General features: G+C 38.5%; 1 protein-coding gene across 1 annotated transcript in view; it reads left to right on the top strand.

The window, feature by feature from the left end:
- LOC118885808 (histone-lysine N-methyltransferase SETMAR-like) overlaps positions 1–18,072 on the top strand; it is a 43,615-nt gene extending 25,543 nt beyond the window's left edge. The window contains exons 2-3 of the mRNA XM_036834883.1: positions 4,910–5,006; positions 17,009–18,072. Of these exons, the coding sequence (XP_036690778.1) occupies positions 4,910–5,006; positions 17,009–17,397 (486 nt within the window). The 3' untranslated portion in view covers positions 17,398–18,072. The remainder of the gene's footprint in view (positions 1–4,909; positions 5,007–17,008) is intronic.
- Positions 18,073–24,374: the final 6,302 nt, after the last annotated feature.

Below are 24,374 nucleotides of genomic sequence, written 5' to 3'. Positions count from 1 at the left end.
GAGAATTCCTGGCTGTGGCACAGGGAAAGGAAACTCAGGAGTAGTATGGCAGACGGAGCTAAGAGTTGAGACGGAGTTAAGAGCTGAGGAGACAGAGCTAAGAGCTCAGAGAGATCAAGGAAACAAAAAGCTGAGACAGGTCCACAATTTAACTCTATCAGAAATCCAAAATTTCCTATTAGATTTTGTGCAATGAAAAGATAAAAGGTCTCTTATTGCCCTTTTTGCCTCTACAACATAGGTTCTGAGTTGACTTTAATATATACCGAAGTATACCAGTTGGCAAACCTTCATGGCCTTAATACTGGGGCTCAAATTATAGTTATACCTGGGATCCCACCAAATTTAAACAAGATACCCCTATACTTTTAGTAGAGTTTCCACACAGAGAGAACTATCAGAACTACTGCTTTGCCTGAATTCCTTATAGTCATAGCGGCTACTGCCGTAAAATATCCCATAGTGGGCATGGATGACCTGACCTATCAAGTAATACATTAAAAGTAAGTCTATGGCACTCACAATTGGCTTGACCAAATGGGACCCCACGGACTTCCCCATCTCCCCCCAGTTAAAATAGTTAATATGGCTCAATAAAAGTTAAAACAGGGCCTTGATGAATTGAAACCTGTTATTCAAGACTTATTTAGAGAAAGGGGGGTTATCTTCACTGCTTCTCCATTTAATAGCCCAATTTTACCTGATTTTTAAACTTAGAAAGAATGAATGGCGCCTCACAGTGAATTACTACAACCTTAATGCCATGGTCCTACCTGTTAAGGCCTCTATATGCACTGTTATTGAAATTACTTACTCTTTCCAATCAATATCTCATAAATACCTTGCATAGATTTGACTAATATGTTCTGGCTAGTGCCTATTTCCAGAATCTCTCATTCATAGTTTGCCTACACCTTCAAAGGAATATAATACACCTTTACCTATCTACCTCAACAGCCCTACCATCGCACACAGTCTTTATACGCAAGATCTTAAAAGTATCCAGCTTCTTCCAGAAGCATAGGTATGACATCACAGTGATGTCAACCTCCTCCAAGGGGACTGATTTGACACACTCAGTTCAGGATATACAAATAACAAAGGATTTCACAAAAAGGGCATGGGCCATTGCCCCACACATAATGCCATAGTACAAAGCCCTGCCATCTTGGTTAAAGTCTTGAAAAATTATTTGGTAAGCTGGGACAGCTCTGTCCCTGATACTGTCAAGAAATAGCTGTTGACTCTCTCACCAGTGTTCAAATAAGCCTAACATCTTTTGGGCTCTTGAAGACAACATATTCCTCATTTACAAATTTTACTTAAGCCCATTTATGCTGTTACTTACAGATACCTTGAATGGAGACCCTATAACAAAATGCTCTAGAATTTGCCCAAATTGCAAAAAACAGTCAACAGCAGTCACCTTAGTGCCCCAAAGACCTTCACTGTAGAGGCTTTAGCAACCTCTTTCTACACCTCCTGAAGTCTCTAGGCTACCCATTATGGCCATAAATTGTCTGTAAGCTTTTGATGTAAGAAACTACTCTCGTTGATCCCATGCTATACACCATTAGCAGTAATTGCTGGTTACATACTGATTTTCCTGGCAATTAGAGGCTTTTATAGGCCCTGAGCCCATGACACTCCCTCCTTAGCCACCTATTATGTCTTGGGTCATGGAAGCGGTACCCTATAAACTCAGTACCTCATCAAGGCCTCCTTGCCAAAACAAAAGTAGTACCTACAGTATAGCCAAACCTGAGCTCTCTGGCATATCCCACCTATAGGATGGGTTGGTCTCCCTTGTCCTCAGTCCTTTGCCAGATGCCATAATGCTGGAGGATGTCACCCCTCTACTGGACCCTTTAGATACTTGGGGAGCCCCTTGGGACCAACTGAGTGAATACTAAAGGGAATTTGTACAGTTTTGGATGGCATCACAGTTGATGGAGCACATGGGAAAGCTGTTGCTGTTAATTCCTTAAGCAGGATGTTCCTGATCAAGGACAGGATCCAAGGGTCAGCACTACTGGCCAAACTTCACTCAATTATCTTAGCACTAGATGCTCTGGCCAACAGTCAGTTCTCTCCACATTTTTACTGACTCTTGGGCCATGGCCAATAGTTTGGCTGTCTGGTCCTGCCAGTGACAGCAACAACTCCTTACTCAAGGTTGCCCCTTTGGGTAGAAAGACTTCTGGGAATCTCTTGCCTCACAAGACACCCAATATTAACCAAACATTTCTCTGCACATGCTAAAGCCACAATACAAGGCCTCGCTAAGACATTCCTTATTCCTTCTAGAGTTCCATACATTATCCATAGTGACCAAGGCACTCATTTCACTTCTCAAAATACACAATGCTGAGCTGCTGAACAAGGCATTCAGTGGAACTCTCCCCTTCTTTACTAGTCTCAAGCTACCAACCTCATATAGTGCCAAAATGGCTTAATTAAACAAGTTCACATGCAATTAAGTAGAATGTCATCAGTTAAACATCAGTAGTGAATTGTAAGAAAATGCCCAACTCCGTTTTTTATATTTGATTGTTAACAGCTTTGAAGCCCCAGCACTTCTTTCCCCTTCTGTCCCACATCTGGGGAAATTGCTAAGAAAGCTCAGGTACTCTCTTCTTTAATGCCAGCAGAAAGTTCAAACCGTGTAAGCCACAGCTTCTCACATACAGGAACCCTCACCCCAGTCCTTTCCCCTAACTATAATAAAAACAGAGCCAATCTCCTTTCTCTGCTCTCAAGCCATTTTGGACCTCCTTGGGAGCCTTCCCTGTACTCCCCAAAAAGCCTCATTATGAAAGTCTTTACATACCCTCTAGGTGCATGGATGGTATCATCAGGGTCAACATCTGAACCGAATTTTGGATAGGAGGTCCATTCGTCTCTGTAGTGTGAGCACAGTGGTAGAGAAAGGATATTTTTTTTCAACAAATGGTGCTGGAACAATTGGATATGCATATGCAAAAACCCAGAAAACAAAACTTTTTTCCCACTTGTTTTTATTGTGGTAAGATACACATGACATAAAATTTATCTTAACCATTTTTAAAATTTAATTAAATTTTAAACTATGAATCTTCTAGAAAATAGTAAAAAATCTTTGTGAACATAGTTAGGCACATGTTTGTTAATTACACACCAAAAGCATGATCCATAAAAGAAAAAACTGATAAATCTGACTTCATCAAAATTAAAAGTTCTGCTCTTTGAAAGCCACTGATAAGGGGACTTTTATCCAGAATAGGTAAAGGACTCTCAACACTCAACAATAGGAAAACAATCTAATTAAAACATGGGCAAATATTTGAATAGAGACTTCACCAAAGTAGACATATAGATGACAATAAGCACATGAAAAAATGTTCAACGTCATTAGTCATGAGGGATATTACCACAATGAGATCCCACTACCCTGCTAGAATGGCTAAAATTAAAAACTGAACCTACCAAGTGTTGCTGAGGATGTGGAGGAACTAGAACTCTCTTATACACTGCTGGTGAGGATGTAAAATGATACAGCCACTTTGGAAAATAGTTTGGCAGTTTTCTTAGAAAGTTAAACACTTACCTACTATATAATCCAGCCAGTAGCTCTTTATCCAAGAGGAAAGAAAGTGTATGCCTATACAAAGACTTGTATTTGCTACATACATAGCAGCTTTGTTTGTAATAGCTAAAAACTGGAAATACTCCATATGTACATCATCAAGTTGATGGATAAGCAAACTGTGGTATATCCTTACATGGAATAGTATTTAGCAATGAACTATTACATGCAACAATGTGGACAAATCTCAAAATAATTATGCTGAATGAAAGAGGCTAAACAAAAAAAAGAGCATGTACTTATGATTCCACTTAGATAGAACTAGAAAATTCAAACTAATCTATAGTAACAGAAAGCTGATCAGTAGTTGCCTGGGGATTTTGAGGAGGGGATATTAAGAGGGAAGGGTAGGAGGGGGGATTACAAAGGGGCATGAGGAAACTTTTGGGTCTTATGGATATATTCACTATCTTGATTGTGGTGATAGTTTCATGGGCATGTACACATATCAAAACATATCAAATTGTACATTTTAAATATATGTACTTTATTGTATATTATACCTTAGTGAAGTTGTTAAATGATAAAATAGTTTTTTCACTTAAAAAATATGTAAAAATCATGGACTACTTCAGGTAGTAAAGAAATTTAGAAAAGAAACAGAAACCTGCAGGGCTTATGGGATTTGTTCAAGGTCTTTCCTCAAGCAGAGAATAGGAGAACCTATGTCTCAACACCTTTTCTGTAGTCTTCCATGTTCCTTTCCCTCAAACTGGCTATTGTGAATGGTCCTTTTGCTGTAATTGGCACTGACCCTCTTCCCCTCTCATGTTTGATTTCTTAGACTTATTTTCAGTTCTGTTTTATTATCAGTAATCTATTCGTGTCTAAGTCTTGTTCCTTCCTCCCTTTGAAATCTCTGTCAAATGTTTTTTTTTTTAATACATTCTCTGTGCCAGCACTGCAGAATGGGCCATTGCAGAACGGGCCAAGAGCCTCTCATTCTGGGATAAATGTAATATTTTTCTAACTAATCCCTTTCTTCTCATCTAATCCATGTTGTAACTATTCTGAGATTGACATTTTAGGAAATGAACTTTGTACTTCACATTCTTCCCCTGGCCATTCACATATTGAACATTTACTATATGTGTGGAACTGTAAAGGAGAATGGGAAGGAAGTGATTTTTATCTCAAATAATTTTTGAGGAGGTGGAGTTTAAATATAAATGTGATTTCTACCTTCAAGTTACTATTGTTTAGTTGAAGAGACCACATAAACACTTGAGAAGTTTAATAAATAGTAAAATAGTAATATTTTTTTCCATTTTTTTTCCCCTCCAGGTACCTGTTGCATGTAAATCTTGTCCCTGTGGTTATGTATTTATTAATAGGAAACCTCTAAAAATAAAACACTCAGAGAAATCATCACCTTTTACAGGTAACCGTGAGAGTTTACCACCTTTTCATCTTTTATGTATCTATTATATAAATTTAAAATTAATTTTTGTGAGTTAAAATTTTTTTTGCTGGTTAAATTATAATATTAGAGTCTGTTGAAGTATGTCTTTGGCTTTTATTGATACAGTATATCAATTTATGATGATTTGTTCTTTATCCAATTTAAATGTTAACTACTTCACAATACTGATAAACTTTGTAACAAATTTTAGTGAGAATTTTAATTTGAAAATGTTAACTGGAAGAAAGAGAACTTTGGTTTTATTATTAATATAATTTTTTAAAGTACCAGTTATCTTATTCCGTTTACTGATTTAGACTATCTAAAATATTGCTGATTTTAATTTTGAGTTTATAGCTCTCTCTTTAAAGTTGACAAATCTAGATTTATTCAATAAATGTATTCAGAGAAGGTGGGTTTTCGTTACTCTTTTCTTTTTCTGTGATAAGATCAGATTTCTAACAGTGAACCCCAAATGGGAGTAGATTTATCACAAAATTTATTGTGGCTAACATGTGCCAGGTACTGTGTATCTTGGGCATACAGCAATAAATCTACTCCCAAAACAGGTTCAGTGCTATCACAGTAAAGGAAAATATATATAAGAATATACATATGGAATATATAGGAAAAATAGCAGCTAGTAATAAGTGCTAGGTAGGAAATTAAAATAGGGAACTGTTTTGGAAGATGACTGGAAGGTGACTTTTGCTTGAGTAGTCAGGGAATGCATCTCTGAGGAAGTAATATTTTAGCTAAGATCTGAATAGATGAAGGGGCTAAACATGAAAACCAGGGAAAAGCAGAGGGAAAAAGCAAAGGTAAAAGTTCTAAGGCTAGATTTATTCCAGGAGTGCAAAGTTGGTACTATGGGGGAGGAGAAATTTCCCCTCCTTCCCCTCTTCGTTCTTATGTCTGGCAATTAAAATGATACAAGGCAGGTTAACGGGAGAAAATCAAGTTTATTACATGTGCATGGGAATCTACATAAGTATAAAGAACTTCACAGAAGGCAAGGTGAGGTATGTATATATTCTGGACTAGGGAGAAGGCCATAGGGGTCTGAAGCTTCAAGGGGAAGTAAGGTAATTCACAGGAAGATAAAAAGAGTTAATGTTTGGTTAACAAATGTTTGCCCAAAGCTAGTGGGACACAGAGAGGAATTTGATCAAATGCGCTTTGCTAGGTTCCTCCCTCTACCACACCTAATACTTAACTATAGTTATCTATGGTGATAGCTTCTTCCTGGGACAGGCTTCATATCTTAAATTCTTTTAGGCATTTAAGAGGGAAGTTCAAAGTTTCTTCCTGAGTCTTTTGTGCTTTGATTGTTTTTAGCTCAAAATAATCCACATGTCAGAGTGGCACACTTGGCCCCATCAGTATAATATAAGGAAATCTATTAATATCATATGTCATATTAATAAGTATAAGGAAAAAATCTCATCAGGTTATCTCTATAGATGCTGAGAAAGTCTTTGGCAAAATTCAGTACCCATTCATAATAGAGACACTCAAGAAAGTAGGAATTGAAGAATACTTTAACTTGATAAAGTATATATCTTAGTGTTAAAGTTAGTGGTTTACTTAAATGGGGAAACACTACAGACATATCCATTAAGATCAGGAACAAGGCAAGCATCCCCACTGTCTCCACTACTGTTCAGTATTATATTAGAAGTAAATTCGCCAAGGCAGTTAAATAAGAGAAATCAGTAAGAGGCATAAAAGAAGTAAAACAGTAACTATTTGTAGGTCATAGTGTACATGGACCCCAGAGAATCAGTAATAAAACTAACTCAAACAGTGAAAGAATTCACTGAAGGAGCAGGATTTAAAATTAACAAACAAAAATCAGCTTTCATAATGCAGGCATACCTCATTTCATTTTACTTCACTTTATAGAGTCTCACAGATAACTGCATTTTGGTAAATTGAAGATTTGTGGCAACACTGCATCAAACATGTCTTTAGGTGCCATCTTCCCAATAGCATTTGCTTACTTTGTGTCTCTGTGTCACATTTTGTTAATTTTCACAAAATTAGAAGTGGTGCTTGAAGATGTGACTGAATTGCTGCAATCTCATGATAAGACTTTTTAACAGATGAGGAGTTTCTTTTATGGGTGAGCAGAGAAAGTGGTTTCTTGAGATGGAATCTATTCCTGGTAAAAATGCTGTGAAGATTGTTGAAATGACAACAAATAATTTAGAATATTATATAAACTTTGTTGATAAAGCAGAGGCAGGGTTTGAAAGGTTTTTGTTTGTTTTAAGAATGACTTTCCACTTTATTTATTTATTTATTTATTTATTTATTTATTTATTTATGGCTGTGCTGGGTCTTCGTTTCTGTGCGAGGGCTTTCTCTAGTTGTGGCAAGCGGGGGCCACTCTTCATCGCGGTGCGCGGGCCTCTCACTATCACGGCCTCTCTTGTTGCGGAGCACAGGCTCCAGACGCGCAGGCTCAGTAATTGTGGCTCACGGGCCCAGTCGCTCCGCGGCATGTGGGATCTTCCCAGACCAGGGCTCGAACCCGTGTCCCCTGCATTGGCAGGCAGACTCTCAACTACTGCGCCACCAGGGAAGCCCTTGAATCCAGTTTTGAAAGAAGTTCTACTAGGAGTAAAATGCTATCAAGCAGCATTGCATGCTACAGAGAAATCGTTCATGAAAGTGTTAGGGGAACCACTGACCGAAACTGCCCGCCCTGGCCAGGCAAGATAGTAGACATTTGCGTGAATTATCTTACAACAGGAGGTCCTGGTAAGGAACGTGGAACTAACAAGCTACCACTGACCGGAATAATTTGGGAAAGATCAAAAGGAGAGAGGAGACTCCAGTCCATATGTCCTGCCAACCTCCCAGAATCCTTCTCACTGGAATCCATCTTGGCTGAACAATACACATGCCACCAGGAAGGACCCTGAGTCAGAGTGATTGGCCAGAGACAACTGGGAAACTAACCCCATACGATAAAACCCGAGACTGCAAGCCACGTGGCAGAGCAGTTCTCCTGGGTTCCCTTACCCTGCTGCTCTCCACCTAGGCGCCCCTTCCCAATAAAGTCTCTTGCTTTGTCAGCACGTGTGTCTCCTTGGACAATTCATTTCCGAGTGTTAGACAAGAGCCCACTCTCGGGCCCTGGAAGGGGTCCCCCTTCCTGCAACAAAAGGAAGAGTCAGTTGATGTGGCAAATTTCTTTCCTTTTGTCTTATTTTAAGAAATTGCCACAGCCCCCCCAGCCTTCAGCAACCACCACCCTGATGAGTCAGCAGCCATCAACATCAAGGCAAGAGCCTCCACCAGCAAAAAGAGAATGACTGAAGGCTCAGATGATGGGTAGCATTTTCTAGCAATAAAGTATTTTTAAATTAGGGTATGTACATTTTTTATACATAAGGCTATTGCACACTTAATAAGCTACAGTATAATATAAACATGCACTGGGCAGCCAGAATATCTGTGTGACTTGCTTTATTGCAATATTCATTATTGCCACGGTCTGGAACCAGACCTGCAATATTTCCGAGGTATGCCTATATACTTACAGTAAACAGAACATAATGTTAGAGAAAAGCCCATTTACAACAGCAAAATAGAAGATTAAATACTTAGGAATAAATTTAATAAGGTGCAAAACCTATACAACGAAACTTTCAAACACCCCTGAAAGATACTAAAGCAGATTTAAACAAATGGCAAAACTTGAAGATGTCAATCCTCCCTAAGTTAATTTATAAACTCAATGCAACCTTAATAAAAAATCTGAGTTATTTTATTGAGTTAGACAGACTGATTTTAAAGTTCATACGGAAAAACAAACATGCAAAAAATAACCAAGAAAATTGTCAATTGACTTTCATTAAGGGTCCCAAGGAAATTAAATGGGAAAGAAAATCTTTTCAACAAATAGTGTTAGTACACCCTGCTGGATATCTACATGTGAAAGAATGAAGTTGGGCCTCTATGTCACAGCATACACAGAAATTAATTCAAATTAGATCATAAGCCTAAATGTAAGAGCTAATCAAACTATAAAACTCAAGGAAAACAGCAGTAAGTCCTTGTGACCTTAGGTTAGGCTGTGGTTTCTTAAATATGACACCAAAGCACAAGTGACAAAACAAAAAATAAATTGGACTGTATAAAAATTTAAAACTTTTTTTGCTGCAAGTGATATCATCAAGAAAGTGAAAAGACAGTTCACAGAATGGGAAAAACTATTTGCAGATCACATATCTGAGAAGGACTTGTGTCCAGAATATATAAAGACCTCTTACACCTCAATAGTGAAAAGAGATAGCCAGGACATGGAAGCAACCAAAGTGTCCATCGACAGATGACTGGATAAAGAAGATGTGGCACATATATACAATGGACTATTACTCAGCCATAAAAAGGAACAAAATTGGGTCATTTGAGAGACGTGGATGGATCTAGAGACTGTCATACAGAGTGAAGTAAGTCAGAAAGAGAAAAACAAATACCGTATGCTAACACATATATATGGAATCTAAAAAAAAAAAAAAAGTCATGAAGAACCTAGGGGCAAGATGGGAATAAAGACGCAGACCTACTAGATAATGGACTTGAGGACACAGGGAGAGGGAAGGGTAAGCTGGGACAAAGTGAGAGAGTGGCATGGACATATATACACTACTAAATGTAAAATAGATAGCTAGTGGGGAGCAGCCGCATAGCACAGGGAGATCAGCTCGGTGCTTTGTGACCACCTAGAGGGGTGGGAGGGAGGGAGACGCAAGAGGGAGGAGATATGGAGATATATGTATATGTATAACTGATTCACTTTGTTATAAAGCAGAAACTAACACACCATTGTAAAGCAATTATACTCCAATAAAGATGTTAAAAAAAATAGTGAAAAGAAATAACCCAATTTTAAAAATGGGCATAGGATTTGAATAGAATTTGTCTAGAGAAGATATACAAATGGCCAATAAGTACATGAAAAGATATTCAGCATTGGAGAAATGCAAATCAAAATCATGAGATACTATTTCACACACTGATGGCAATAACAAAAAAAGATGGCAATAATAAAAAAGACAGGAAATAACAACTGTTGGTAAAGAAAGTGGAAAATTGAAACGCTCATACACTGCTGATAGGAATGTAAAATGGTGCAGCCACTTTGAAAACAGTCTGCCAGTTTCTCAAATGGTTAAACAGTGATCCAATGTGATCCAGCAATTCCACTCTTACGTATATACTTAAGAGAATTGAAAACCTATGTCTACACAAAAACTTATACATGAATCATGCTTGTACATGCTGTTATTAGCAGCATTATTCATAATAGCTAAAAAATGGAAAGAGTCCTGATGTCTATTTGATAAGCAAATGTGGTATATCCATATAATGAAATATTATTTGACAATGAAAAGAAAGGAAGTAATGATATATGCTGCAACGTGAATGACTTGAAAGTATATTACGTGAAAGAAGCTAGTCACAAAAGATCACATACTGTACGATTCCAACTATAGGAAACATCCACATAGGCAAATTTATAGACAGAAAATAGATTAATAGTTTAGGGCTGGGAAAGGGGTAGAGAGAGAATGGGGAATAACTTAATGGGTACAGAGTTTCTCTTGTGAGAGGTGGAGCAAGAAATGTTCTAAAATTAGATTCACAGCCCTGGGAATATACTAAAAACCATTGAATTACACCATTGAATTATTATTTTTTGTTCCATTTGTTTTTTTCTCAAGCCTTCCCAATAATTCCATGTGATCTGGCCAGCCATCTTCAGGATTAAATAATCTTCTTTAAGGTAATTCTTAAATCTTGCCCTAAGTAAACAGCCTCTGAGGTTAGTGCAAAGTCTACTAGGGTTTTTTTTTTTTTCTTCCAGTTTTATTGAGACATAATTTACATACAGCACTGTATAAGTTTAAGGTGTACAGCAAAATGATTTGACTTTCATACATCATGATATGATGACCACAGTAAGTTTGGTGAACATCCATCATCTCATATAGATACAAAATAAAAGAAAAAGAAAATTCCTTCTGATGAGAATTCTTAAGATTTACTCTCTTAACAACTTTCATGTGTAACATACAGCAGAGTTAATTATATTTACCACGTTGTACATCACGTCCCTAGTACTTATTTACCTTATAATTGGATATGTGTACTTTTTGTGTACTTCATCCAATTCCCCTTCCCCCCCACCTCTGGTAACCACAAATCTGATCTCTCTTTTTTTTTTTTATTTTCCCCTCAAAGTCTAGAATTCTTTTTTTTTTTTTTAATTTTTGGCTGCATCGGGTCTTAGTTGCGGCACGTAGGGGCTTTGTTGAGGCGTGCGGGATCTTTTTCGTTGTGGCGGGCTCTTTGTTGTGACGCGTGGACTTCTCTGTAGTGTGGCGTGCATGTTTTCTCTCTCTAGTTGTGGCGCGCGGGCTCCAGAGCGCGTGGGCTCTGTAGTTTGCAGCATGTGGGCTCCTCTGATTGAGGCATGCGAGCTCAGTAGTTGTGGCCCATGGGCTTAGTTGCTCCGCGGCATGTGGGATCTTAGTTCCCCGACCAGGGATGGAACCCATGCCCCCTGCAGTGGAAGCGTGGAGTCGTAACCACTGGACCACCAGGGAATTCCCTATATTCTCAGTATTAATCTCCTGTCAGATATATGATTTGCAAATATTTTATCCCATTCTGTAGATTGTCTTTTCACTTTCTTGATAGTGACTTTTGATGCACAAAGCTCTTAATTTTGATGAAGTCCAATTTATCTAATTTTCATTAATTTTTATTGTTAACTGTGGTAAAATACACAACATATAAAATTTACACAAAATATAAAATTTACCACATTAACCATTTTAAAAAATATTTTTTTTATTTATTTTATTTCGGCTGTGCCGGGTCTTAGTTGCATCATGCTTGCGGGATCTAGTTCCTCTACCAGGGTTTGAATGATGGTCCCCCGCATTGAGAGTGCGGAGTCTTACCCACTGGACCACCAGGGAAGTCCCCATCTTAACCATTTTTAAGTGTATAGTTTTGTAGTAGTAAGTATATACACATCTTTGTGCAACTGATCTCTAGAACTATTTTATCTCCCAAATCTGAAACTCTATACCCGTTAAACAACAACTTGCCATTTTCCCCTCCCCCACAGCCTCTGGTAACCTCTATTTTACTTTGTATCTCTATGAATATGATTACTCTAGGTACCTCATATAAGTAGAATCATACAGTATTTGTCTTTTTGTGATTGGTTTATTTCACTTAGCATAATGTCTTCAGGGTTCATTCATTTTGCAGCATGTGTCAGAATTTACTTCCTTTTTTAGGCTGAATAATATTCCACTGTGTATTTACCATATTTTGTTTATCCAGTCATTGTTTGATGGACATTTGGGTTGCTTCTACCTTTTGGCTATTGTGAATAATCCTGCTATGAATTTGGGTTTACAGATAGCTCTCTGAGACTCTGCTTTCAATTCTTTTGGATATATTCCCAGAAGTGGAATTACTGGATCATATGACAATTCTAGTTTTATTTACTTATTTATTAAAAAAATTTTTTTAAAAATAAATTTATTTATTTATTTATTTTTGGCTGCGTTGGGTCTTTGTTGCTGTGTGCCGGCTTTCTCTAGTTGCAGCAAGTGGGGGCTACTCTTTGTTGCGGTGCACAGGCTTCTCATTGCGGTGGCTTCACTTGTTGCGGAGCACAGGCTCTAGGCACGCGGGCTTCAGTAATTGTGGCACGCGGGCTCAGTAGCTGTGGCTCGCGGGCTCTAGAGCACGGGCTCAGTAGTTGTGGCGCTCGCGGGCTCTAGAGCACAGGCTCAGTAGTTTTGGCACATGGGCTTAGTTGCTCAGCGACATGTGGGATCTTCCCTGTCCAGGGCTCAAACCTGTGTCCCCTGCATTGGCAGGCAGATTCTTAACCACTGCGCCACCAGGGAAGTCCCGGTAATTCTATTTTTAATTTTTGAAGGAACCAACATACTGTTTTCCATAGCAGCTGCACCATTTTACATTCCCACCAACAGTACTCAAGGGTTCCAATTTCTCTGCATCTTTGCCAACTCTTGTTATTTTCTGTTGTTTTGTTATTGTTAACAGCCATCCTGATGGTGTGAGGTGATATTTCATTGTGGTTTTGATTTGCATTTCCCTAATGATTAGTGATGTTGAGCATTTTTTCATATGCTTGTTGGCCATGTGTGTATGTTCGTTGGAGAAATATTTATTCAAGTCTTTTGCCCATTTTTTAATCAGGTTATTTGTTTTTTGTTGTTGTTATTGAGTTGTAAGAGTTCTTTATATATTCTGGATATTTAACCATTTATTAGATATGTGATTTTCTTCCATTCTGTAGGTTGCCTTTTCACTCTGTTGATTGTGTCCTTAGCATGGAAGTTTTAAATTTTAATGTAATTCAGTTTACCTATTTTTACTTTAATTGTTGCCAAATTCAATGTCATGAAAATTTTCCCCAAGGTTTTCTTCTAAGACTGGTTTAGTTTTAGTTTTTACATTTAGGTCTCTGATCCATTTTGAGTTAATTTTTGTATATAGTGTGGGTTAGGGTCCAACTTCATTCTTTTGCATGTGGATATACAGTTTTCCCAGTACCATTTGTTGAAAAACTGTCCTTTCCCACTGAAAGGTCTTGACATGACCTTGTCAAAAAATATATATATATATATTTTTGGCTGCACCACACAGCATGCAGGATCTTAGTTCCCCACCACGGATTGAACCTGTGCCCCCTGAAGTGGAAGCACGGAGTCTTAACCACTGGACTGTCTTGTCAAAAAATCAGTTGACCATATGTGTGAGGGTTTGTTTCTAGACTTCCTATTCCACTGGTCTTTATGTTTGTCCTTATGCCTATACCATAGTTTTAATTACTGTAGCTTTGTATTAAGTTTCAAAGTTCAGAAATGTGAGTCCTCCAGCTTTCTTCTTCTTTTTCAAGATTATTTTGATTATTCAGGGTCCCTTGCAATTCCGTATGAAAATGAGTATCTGCTTTTCCATTTCTGTGAAAAAGACTATTGGAATTTTGATAGGGATTGTGTTTGAATCTGTAGATTGTTTTGGGTAATACTGACATGTTAACAATTGTAAATCTTCCTATCCATGAACACAGTTGTCTTTTCATTCTTTAATTTCTTTCAGCAATGTTTTCAGCATATAAGTCTTTTACCTTCTTCGTTAGATTTACCCCTAAGTGTTTTATTATTTTTGATGCTATTATAAATGGAATTGCTTTCTTAATTTTCTCTTCAGATTATTCATTGCTGGTGTATAAAACAAAACTGATTTTTGTTCTTGGACCCTACAACTTTGCTAAACTTGTTTATTAGCTCTGGTGGCTTTCTTATGGATTCTTTGGAATTTTCTATGTATAGGATCATGTCATTTATGAATAGAGATAGTTTTACCTCTTCCTTTCCAATTTGGATGCCTTTTATTTCTTTTCCTTGTCTAATAGCTCTGGCTAAAACTTCTAAGTACAACGTTGAATAGCAGCAGTGAAAGTGAGCATCCTTATCTTGTTCCTGATCTTAGGGGGAAAGTTTTCAGTTGTTCATCTGTGAATATGACATTAGCTACGGGTAAAATAGACCTTTTAATACTAGTGCAGGGACAAATGGGTAGCCATTTGGAAAATGATCTACTTTTATCATGGAATAATGAATGATCGATCTACTTTTAGCATTTTCCAAATGGCTACCCATTTGTCCCTGTAACATTATTTAAAAGTTCACCTTAATCCACTGCTAACATGAACTAATTCCTCTATAATCTTGGTGTAGAAAGTAAGGGTATTTAACTCTGACTTAAAATCCAGAAGCGTTAAAAGAAAAGTGATAAATTTCACTAAATTAAATTCTTGCATGACAAAAATCCCATAAAAGAAGTTTGTGGGAAAAAGTATTCACAATCTATGCCACAAAAAAGGATAATTTTTTTTTAGATGAGAATACTTCTATAATTCTTTTTTTAAATTAATTTTTATTGGAGTACAGTTGATTTACAATTGTTAGTTTCTGCTGTACAGCAAAGTGAATCAGTTATACATATACATATATCCACTCTTTTTTAGATTCTTTTCCCATATAGGTTATTATAGAGTATTGAGTAGAGTTCCCTGTGCTATACAGTAGGTCCTTATTAACAATATTTTTTATCTACAAAGAGGTCTTAAAAATTGAGAGAGAAAGTTATAACAACCAAGTTATAACAACCAGATAGAAAAGTGAGAATTAGCCATGAACAGACAACTCACAAAAAATAAGCCATAAACATGACTCTCAAATATATGAAGAAAAGTTAACATTCACTCATAATTAGAGAAATGCAAATTAAAACAATACCTATCAATGGCAAAAATTTAAAAATATGACAGTATTCTTTGTTGGTGAAGCTGTGGGGAAACAGGTGCTCTCATACATTGCTGGTGAGAATAAAAATTGTTATAATTGTTATAATTTTTATAATTCTCCTTCTGAAGGGAGATTTGGCAATACCTAAAAATACTACATAGGTATTTATTTACCCAGCAAGACCATTTCTGGGAATCTACCATGAAGATATACCTCCAAGAATATGAAAATACATATGCAGATATTCATTATAGCATTGTATATAACTACAAGATATTGGACACAATCTAAATGCCTATACATAGGAAAGTAATTAAACTGTTGTGTATCCATACAGTGGAATAATGGAGCTATAAAAAAAGAATGAGGATGATCTCTATCAATGGAGATGTGGATTTGGAGTGTTTTTGAGAATATACAGTTAAGTGAAAAAAGTAAAGCACAATAGTACTTATAGCCTACTGCCTTTTATGTAAGAAAGGAGATATAAGACAATACACATATATCTGTTCATCTGTGCAATATCAGTACCGGGGGGTTAAACCAGAAAATGAAGTTACTGGTAACCTATAGGGGGTAGGTGGGAAAGAGGTGCAAGGAAATGGAGAGGCGGGAATTCGGTAGTAGGAATGAGGAAGGAGTGACATTGAATAGGATGGGGAAGAAAAGAACTAACCCAAGTAATTTTGAAAAATATCATCTTGACTGGCTACTGTAATGTTGAAGACATAAAAAAACTGTGCATTAATGCTGTAATCTAGTCAGTAAATGTATTTCTCACAGGGGTATAGATTAGCAATTCTATCTATGCTTTATGTGTGTACTAACTGAACAAATAGGTAAATATGTTTTTAGATAATAAGAATTGGGTTTCTCATAAGGAGAGGAGGAGGCTAAAATGAACTCTGTTGGGTTGGATTGGAATCTGCGATATCACTATATGTGTGCGTTAGTATGCATACATATATTTCCTAACTCTGTCCACTGTGAGGAACTAGAAGTGATGACACCTCAGCAGTAACGAACAAACTTAGCATCCAATTTTTTATTTCTAAGTATGATTCTCCAATAAAAGGAACCAGGGCTCTTTAGAGAAGTGGTCGACTGCAGGACTTAGATGGGGTAAAGGTGCCTGGAAAATCTTTAGGTGTGCCAGATAATAACAAAATGCTTTAAAAAAAAAAAAAAAAAAAGAAAAGGGGGAATATTGTTGAAGGAACATGGGAGCCAACCTGAAGGAGTTCCTAATGACCAAAGCTGGAACAATTTGAGCAAAAGAAATAATGATATCATTGAATTAATAAAGTAAATATCCATGAGTCCATGCTGATATAAATTTAAAAATGGGGCGGGGGAAGGGACAGTTCTTCCTTTATAGTAGAATTTAAATTAATAACTGTGGAAGAATTGCAGGAAGTAGAAAGCCAGCATTAGCTAAACAGTAATTATTGTTGCAGACAAGATGCACTGATGGACAGTAAAATTAGTGAGTGAAAATTTGAGGAGAAACAAAAGTTTTGTATAGAATCTAAGTATAGTATTTTATATAGATTTGGTTTTCTTTGATGATTGAGTTTTTATTGTTTATTTTCTCTACAGAAGTGAACAATACCATGTCTTCGAAAGATTTACGAATACTTTTTTTATATGAATTTAAACTAGGACATAGTGCAGCCACGGCAAGTAGAAACATCAATTCTGTCTTTGGAGAAGGCTCTGTTAGTGAAAGGACTATCCGATGGTGGTTTGAAAAATTTCGTTCTGGGGATCTGAGTCTGAAAAATGAGCCTCGAGGGAGACCCAAATCTGTTTTAAATGAAGATCAGTTGAGAGCCATGGTGGAAGCTAACCCCAGAACAGCAATTCGAGGTCTTGCAGCAGACTTAGGAGTTTCTGCTACAACAATTTCTCGACACCTGGCTGCAATAGGAAAGGTGAAAAAATTGGACAAGTGGGTAGGTACCACACCAGTTAATGGACTATCATAAACTCAGATGGTTAGAGGTATGCTCATCCCTTAAGATTTGAAACAGAGACATATTTTGGAGAGGATCATAAACTCTGATGAAAAATGAAATTGAAAGTGGTTGGGGCAATGGTTGGATTTTGATGAAGTTCCCGAATGTGTTCAAACAATCACTGCAACCAAAAAAGGTTCTGGTAATGTTTGGTGGTCTACAAAGAGTGTTTCATTACCGCTTTTTAACCCAGGTATAACTAACAGTAGCATCTTACTGTCAAAAAGTTGAAATTATATATCAAAAAAGGTGATCTAAAAGCACTCTGTATTGGTTAGCAGACATGGACCTATACTGTTGCATGACAACATTTGACCACAGAAATTACAAACCATCATAGAGAAGTTAACTGAATTGAACTAAGAAATTTTCCCACATTCATCATATTCACCTGACTTTTTTTCAACCAATTACCACCTTTTCTGTCATTTGGAACTCTTTCTGAGAAACAAAACTTTCTCCAATTGAGAAGCAGTAATTGGAGGATTTGAATAAACATTAACAATGCTGAATTTTATAAATATGGTATATGCCATTTAATATTTGGGGAAAGCAGTTAATGCTAACAGTGCATACTTTGGTTGAATAAAGCTTTTCATTTTCTCCAAAATATTTAACATTTTCATTTGACCCATAAAAAGGCAATTTCATGTGGTTCAACTTGATACCTTCCCAGACCCTGGCAGAATGTGAAGACTGAAAGGTACCTAAGGTATGGAAAACTACAAGCTGCCCCTGAGCTTTGGGCTTCTTCACTGGAGGAATGTGGAGCAACCCAGTGTATGTGTGTGTGAAAGATGCTTAGGGGTCAGCCATGCAAAGGTCTGGGTAAAGTGGGTTCCAGGGAGATGAGCTGCCTCATCAGAGGCTCTGAGGCTCTCAGAAAAAAAATTTTTTTTAAATTAATTAATTAATTTTTGGCTGCTCTGGGTTTTTGTTGCTGCACGTGGGCTTTCTCTAGGTGCAGTGAGTGGAGGCTACTCTTCGTTGCAGTGGACAGGCTTCTCATTGTGGTGGCTTCCCTTGTTGCGGAACATGGGCTCTAGGCACGTGGGCTCAGTAGTTGTGGCTCGTGGGCTCTAGAGCGCAGGCTCAGTAGTTGCGGTGCACGGGCTTAGTTGCTCTGCGGCATGTGGGATCTTCCCGGACCAGGGCTTGAACCCGTGTCCCCTGAATTGGCAGGCGGATTCTTAACCACTGCGCCACCAGGGAAGTCCTCTCAGAAAATATTTTTTGACTAAAGAAATGAAAGTATGTTTCTAACACTAGAAGGCATGCACACATGGCTCAGTGATGCTTTTGGGTGTAATACTGACTCTGTCACACAGAGCCAGTCCTTTCTTTCATATGTTTTCCATTCTGATTTTATATTTTTTAAAAATGTAGGTGGCCTGTGAGAGACCATAATTAATGGCCTCTTTATGATTGTTTAACTAGATTGCAGTTACTCTTTGTGGCATCTAGGGATTAAGTTGGGATAAAGATACCAGGATGGTCCTCTTCCTGCCTCTTTCGCTCATGACAACCTGCTATGTCTAATCCATGAAGGAGAGGAGAGTTAAGGAATCTTGAAAGGTTAAGAGGTGAGAGGACATCCTGGAATGGATCTTACCTGGAGGGAGAGAGAGACACAGAAAGGGAGGGAAGAAGGGAAATGGAGGGAGAGATGGAATGGAAATTCCCTAAAAGTAGAATTGACTATGAGCCCAAGGATTAAGGACCATGGGATGGTTTACTGCAAAAAAGAAAAAAAAAAATTGTCCTTTCCTTTGGGTAGATGCAACCCTGCACCATGACACATGGCTTGGTGAGCAGAGCATAGGGTGCTTTCAGTCCTAATTTATTCCCTTGGCTGGATGCCCTGGTTGGGAGTCACCTGCTCATTTACTACTCCATCTTTGGGTTTATCAAGGAATCTACAGAGTTTCTGTGGACTCTTGCTTACTCCCAGGAGAGTAAAGCTTCTGATTAGTTCAGACTGATAGGGTAAGAGGACTAAGACCGGAAGTGTGGGAAGGACTTTATTTCAAAGGCAGCACAGGGTGAGGCTAAATGGTAACAGGGTGAGAGGCAGTGGCTTGGCCAATGGGAAAGAAAGTGGTGTTTCTGGATGGTAGTTGTTTTATGACCCATCTATCCTTCCCTCAATTCTCAGACCCCTTGTCAGACTTCCAGGGCTGGATGCTGAATTTTGGTCTAAAACAATCAGTGGATATCTTTGTCCAGCCCAAATCAGTGGTTCCTGGATGGGTAGGAAACCCAAATAGGAGCAGTGAAACATGATGAGACAGGAAAAGGAGCAAATACAGGATGGTGAGCTATCTTAGCCATCTTCCCTACCATCTCCAGCAAGGGGTGTAGACCCAAGAGACAGAAACGGGCCCTGTGGTTCTTGTGAGGACATGGATCCAGTTGTGCCTGAAACTGGTACTACTTATTAGTGTTTTTTGGTTATGTGAGCCAGTAACCCTTTTTGCTTAAGCCATTTTGAGTTGGGTTTTCTGTTTGGAAAAAAAAATTCCTGACTGATAATGCTCCCTGAGCCTTACTTTATTTAACTGTAACCTTTGCAGGGCTTGGGGAGGAAGAGGGACAATTAATGTAAAGGACAGGCACAGAGTAGATGCCCAATAAGTAGTGTTTAATACTATGAGAGAAAAAGCAAAAGGAGGCAAAGCGAGGCGTAAGACACCTCTGGAGGCCCCTCTGTGTTCAGGGCAGGCCAGTGGGCTGAGTTCCGTGCTCAGCGAAGGCTGGTACCTGTCTCGTACTGTCCAGAGGTACTCAGCTGTAAAGGAGGGCTGGCTTCTTGAGTTGAGCCTGTGGCTTTCCTGCAATGAGTGTTCCCTGACCCAGTGTGTTATTGGCCTCGCAGGAAGAAAAGAAAAGCTCTCTTTCAGGACAAAGATAGCATCTTCTTTGTCTATTATTTGTATCTTTTTTTAAAAAAATCATAGACCATTCCTTTTTGGAAATATGGAGTATAATGTGAACAGAATCAACACAAAATGACTACATTTTCATCATTGTGATGATCATCTCTCCGTTGCTTTGGAAAAGTAGGAACTACAGCTTTAAACTTATAACTCTTTAATTTAGGAGCTATATTGGATTTCAAGAAAAATGAGAAATTTTATACACAAGACCTCCCAAGCAGCCTAGTGCTCTTGTTATCCTTTCCCAGGAAAGAAAGAAAAGCTTTAAAAGGTTCCTTGGTAGAAACTTTGGTTTGTTTGAGTGTCAAAATAAAGGAGTTGAGATGGAGGCTGTTATTACAAAAGGGGATAAAAAATGGCTTTGAGGGAATTCCCCGGTGGTCCAGTGGTTAAGACTCCGCACTTTCACTGACAAGGGTCTTGGTTCGATCCGTCGTTGGGGAACTAAGATCCCACAAGGCGAGCGGCGCAGCCAAAAAAAAAAAAAAAAAAGGCTTTGAATGGCCATTTTGGTTTCTCAAGTACATAATACCTGTATTAGAATAGTTCCTGAGGACTTCCCCGGTGGCGCAGCGGTTAAGAATCTGCCTGCCAATGCAGGGGACACAGGTTCGAGCCCTGGTCCAGGAAGATCCCACATGCTAAGGAGCAACTAAGCCCGTGCGCCACGACTACTGAGCCCGTGCTCTAGAGCCCGCGAGCCACAGCTAGTGAAGCCCGTGCTCCGCACAAGAGAAGCCACTGCAATGAGAAGCCTGTGCACTGCAACAAAGAGTTGCCTCCACTCGCCGCAACTAGAGAAAGCCCACGCACAGCAACGAAGACCCAATGCAGCCAAAAATAAATAAATCAAAGGAAATTAAAAAAAAAAAAAGTTCCTGCCTGGTCTAATTGCTTACTATGAGACTAGAGCACCTACAGCCACTTCAACAGCACACATGAAGGATCTTGAGCAAAGTTAGAAGTAGCATCGAAAGCCAGTGGAAAGTGGGCTTTTCCAGCACCCATCCTCAGTATGTCAGATTCTCTCTTCCTCTTTCTTTTGGTGCTTCGGCCATAATAGCTTCCTTTCATTTCCTTTTACCTCAGTTAATTTGCCCATGCTGTTCCTTCTGGCTGAATATTTGCTAATCCTCTTTACCTCACTAACTCTACCCATCATGCATATTTCCTCCAGGAAGTCTCCACTTCCACAGGGAAGCCCCAGAATAGTACCTTCATAATTGTGACCACTGTAGTTATATATTTATTTGTATAATAGTATGTGTTTGTATGAGATTCACAACAGCAGGAACTTTATTTTACTCACAAGGTTGTATCCCCATCAAGAGCACAAGGTCCAGCACATAGTAGGTACCTAGTAAGTATTAAATGAATGAATAAGTGTCAGGGCCAGTATCATCCATTTTGTAGAAAACCCTTGTTTTGGTAATGGTGTAAGTAAGGAATATGTTTGACAGCAGATAATTGAAAACCTAATGAACAGTGGTTTAAAAAGTAGGTCTTGTTTCCTATAATTTATGAAAATTTTCAGACATACAAAATACTTAAATTTTACAGTGGACACCTGTATGCCAACAGCCTAGATTGTACCACTGACATTTTACTATACTGTATTTGCTTTATCACTTATCTACCCATGTAGCCATATTTTTTTTATGCATTTCAATGTAAGTTGCAGGCATTAGCACATTTCCCCCTAAATACTTCAGCATACATATCACTACTCAGAGTTCAGTATTTGCTTAAGGTTCTTGTTGAGATAAAATTTAAATTCAATAAAACGCCTAAATCTTAAGAGTACTTTTCAATACATTTTGACAAATGCCAATACTTGTGTAACACAAACCCCTATTAAGATACAGACTATTACTATCGGCCCAGGAAGTTCCCTCATACCCCTTTTCATTTTATCCCCACCCTTATCCTCCAAGAGGCAAACACTGCTCTGATTTTTTTCTACCATGGAATAGTTTTGCTTGTTCTAGAACTGCATATAAATGGAACTACAGTATGTGCTCTTTTGTGTAAGGCTTCTTTTACTGAGCATAACGTTTTTGAGATTCATCCATTTTGTTGTATCAGTAATTTGTTCCTTTTAAAAGCTGATTCATATTCCATTAAATGAATATACTACAATTTGTTTATCTATTTATGTTTACCTATTGATAGACATTTGTGTGTTATTTTCCTCATTTTGGGTCCATTATGAATAAAGCTGTTATGAATATTCTTGCACAAGTCTTTTTGTAGACATATATTTTCATTTCTCCCGAATAAATACTTAAGATTGGAAATACGGGTCATAGGCTATGTGTATATTTAGTTTTCCTAGACCTTTTTCGAAAGTAATTACAGTATTTTATACCCCCTTTCACTAACATTTGATGTTATTAGTCTTTAATTTTATCTATTCTAATGGGTGTGGAGCTGAATCTTATTTTGAGCTATTTTCTGCCTTTCACATTATAGGGAATCTAGGGAGGCAGGTCACAACTGGGGTGCTACTCAACAATGAGCAACCCAGGCACTTTCTAGTTTTCTATTCATCCTTAGTGGATTGATGATAATTCCATGCATGGCACTTAGGGTAGCCAGCCTCTAAGATGGCTCCCAATGATCTCTGCCTTTTGGTGTTCTTGCCCTTGTGTAATTTCCTCTCATTGAGTGTGGGCTGGACTTAGTGACTTGCTTCTAATAGAATATAGCAGAATTGATGTGATGCCACTTCTGAGATTAAGTTATAAAAAGAATGTGGCTTCTGTCATTCTTTCTCGGATCACTCATTCTAGGGGAAGCCAGTTGCCATGTTTCGAGGCACATCTGTGAAGAGCCCATGTGATGAGGGACTGTGGCCGCCAACAATCAAATGAATGAACTTAGAAGTGGATCTCCCCCTAGTTGAGCATTCAGATGAGACTGCAGAATCACATCTGTTTTAAGCCGCTAATTTTGGGGGTAATTTGTTATGAAATGATAGATAACTAATACAACACCTCATTGTCTCATTGTCATAAGATGGCTGCTTTACCTCTAGGGCCTCATATTCATGCTCCAGACAGTAAGAAAAGTGTGAAAGGCAAAGGACAAAGAGGTTTTTTCGGACATGAATCGCTTCATTTTTATCAGGAACTCAGAGCCTTTCCAAAAATCTCACTCAGCAGACTTTGGTTTACATCTTATTGGCCAGAGATAACACCACATGACCCACTCCTACTTAGAAGATGGCTAGAGAGAAGGGGGGACCTGGATGGAGTTTGCATCAGACAGCTGTCAGTGCCTGCCATGTAAAGCACTTCAAAAGCCCCACAGAGATGAAGACCTCTTCCTTAACACCCACACCAGCCAAGTGCCCTTTTGGGGAGATTTCCATAAAAAGGACCCAGTCAAATGAAATTTTCAGAAAACTCCTCAGGGCTAGGATTGCAGGGCCTGGGTTCCCGATTCATGCCCTACACCATTCTCCAGGGAAAACTGAGGTACTATCTTCCTCTGCTACTTCTATTCCTCCATTTCTTTGCATTAGAAACTTCAGAGTCATCCTGAAAATGTCCATGACCACCACTCTCCCCCAGCAAAATAGCTCCTTAAGTTTTGCTAATATTATGGCCTTCATATTTTTTTTTTAATTTATTTTTTTATTTTTGGCTGTGTTGGGTCTTCGTTTCTGTGCGAGGGCTTTCTCTAGTTGCGGCAAGCGGGGGCCGCTCTTCATCGCGGTGCGCGGGCCTCTCACTGTCGCGGCCTTTCGTTGCGGAGCACAGGCTCCAGACGTGCAGGCTCAGTAGTTGTGGCTCACGGGCCTAGTTGCTCCGCGGCATGTGGGATCTTCCCAGACCAGGGCTCGAACCCGTGTCCCCTGCATTGGCAGGCAGACTCTCAACCACTGCGCCACCAGGGAAGCCCTGGCCTTCATATTTTTAAAATTCCGCCCCTCTGTTTATTGTCCATCCTCTCCCCATGCCTCAGGTCTAAAACCTGAGGTATTTTTCTGGCCCAATCATTATCAAC

The sequence above is a fragment of the Balaenoptera musculus genome, chromosome 19 (assembly GCF_009873245.2).
Source record: "Balaenoptera musculus isolate JJ_BM4_2016_0621 chromosome 19, mBalMus1.pri.v3, whole genome shotgun sequence".
NCBI classification, from domain to species: Eukaryota; Metazoa; Chordata; class Mammalia; order Artiodactyla; family Balaenopteridae; genus Balaenoptera; species Balaenoptera musculus.
This window is presented reverse-complemented; position numbering and strand designations above follow the sequence as displayed.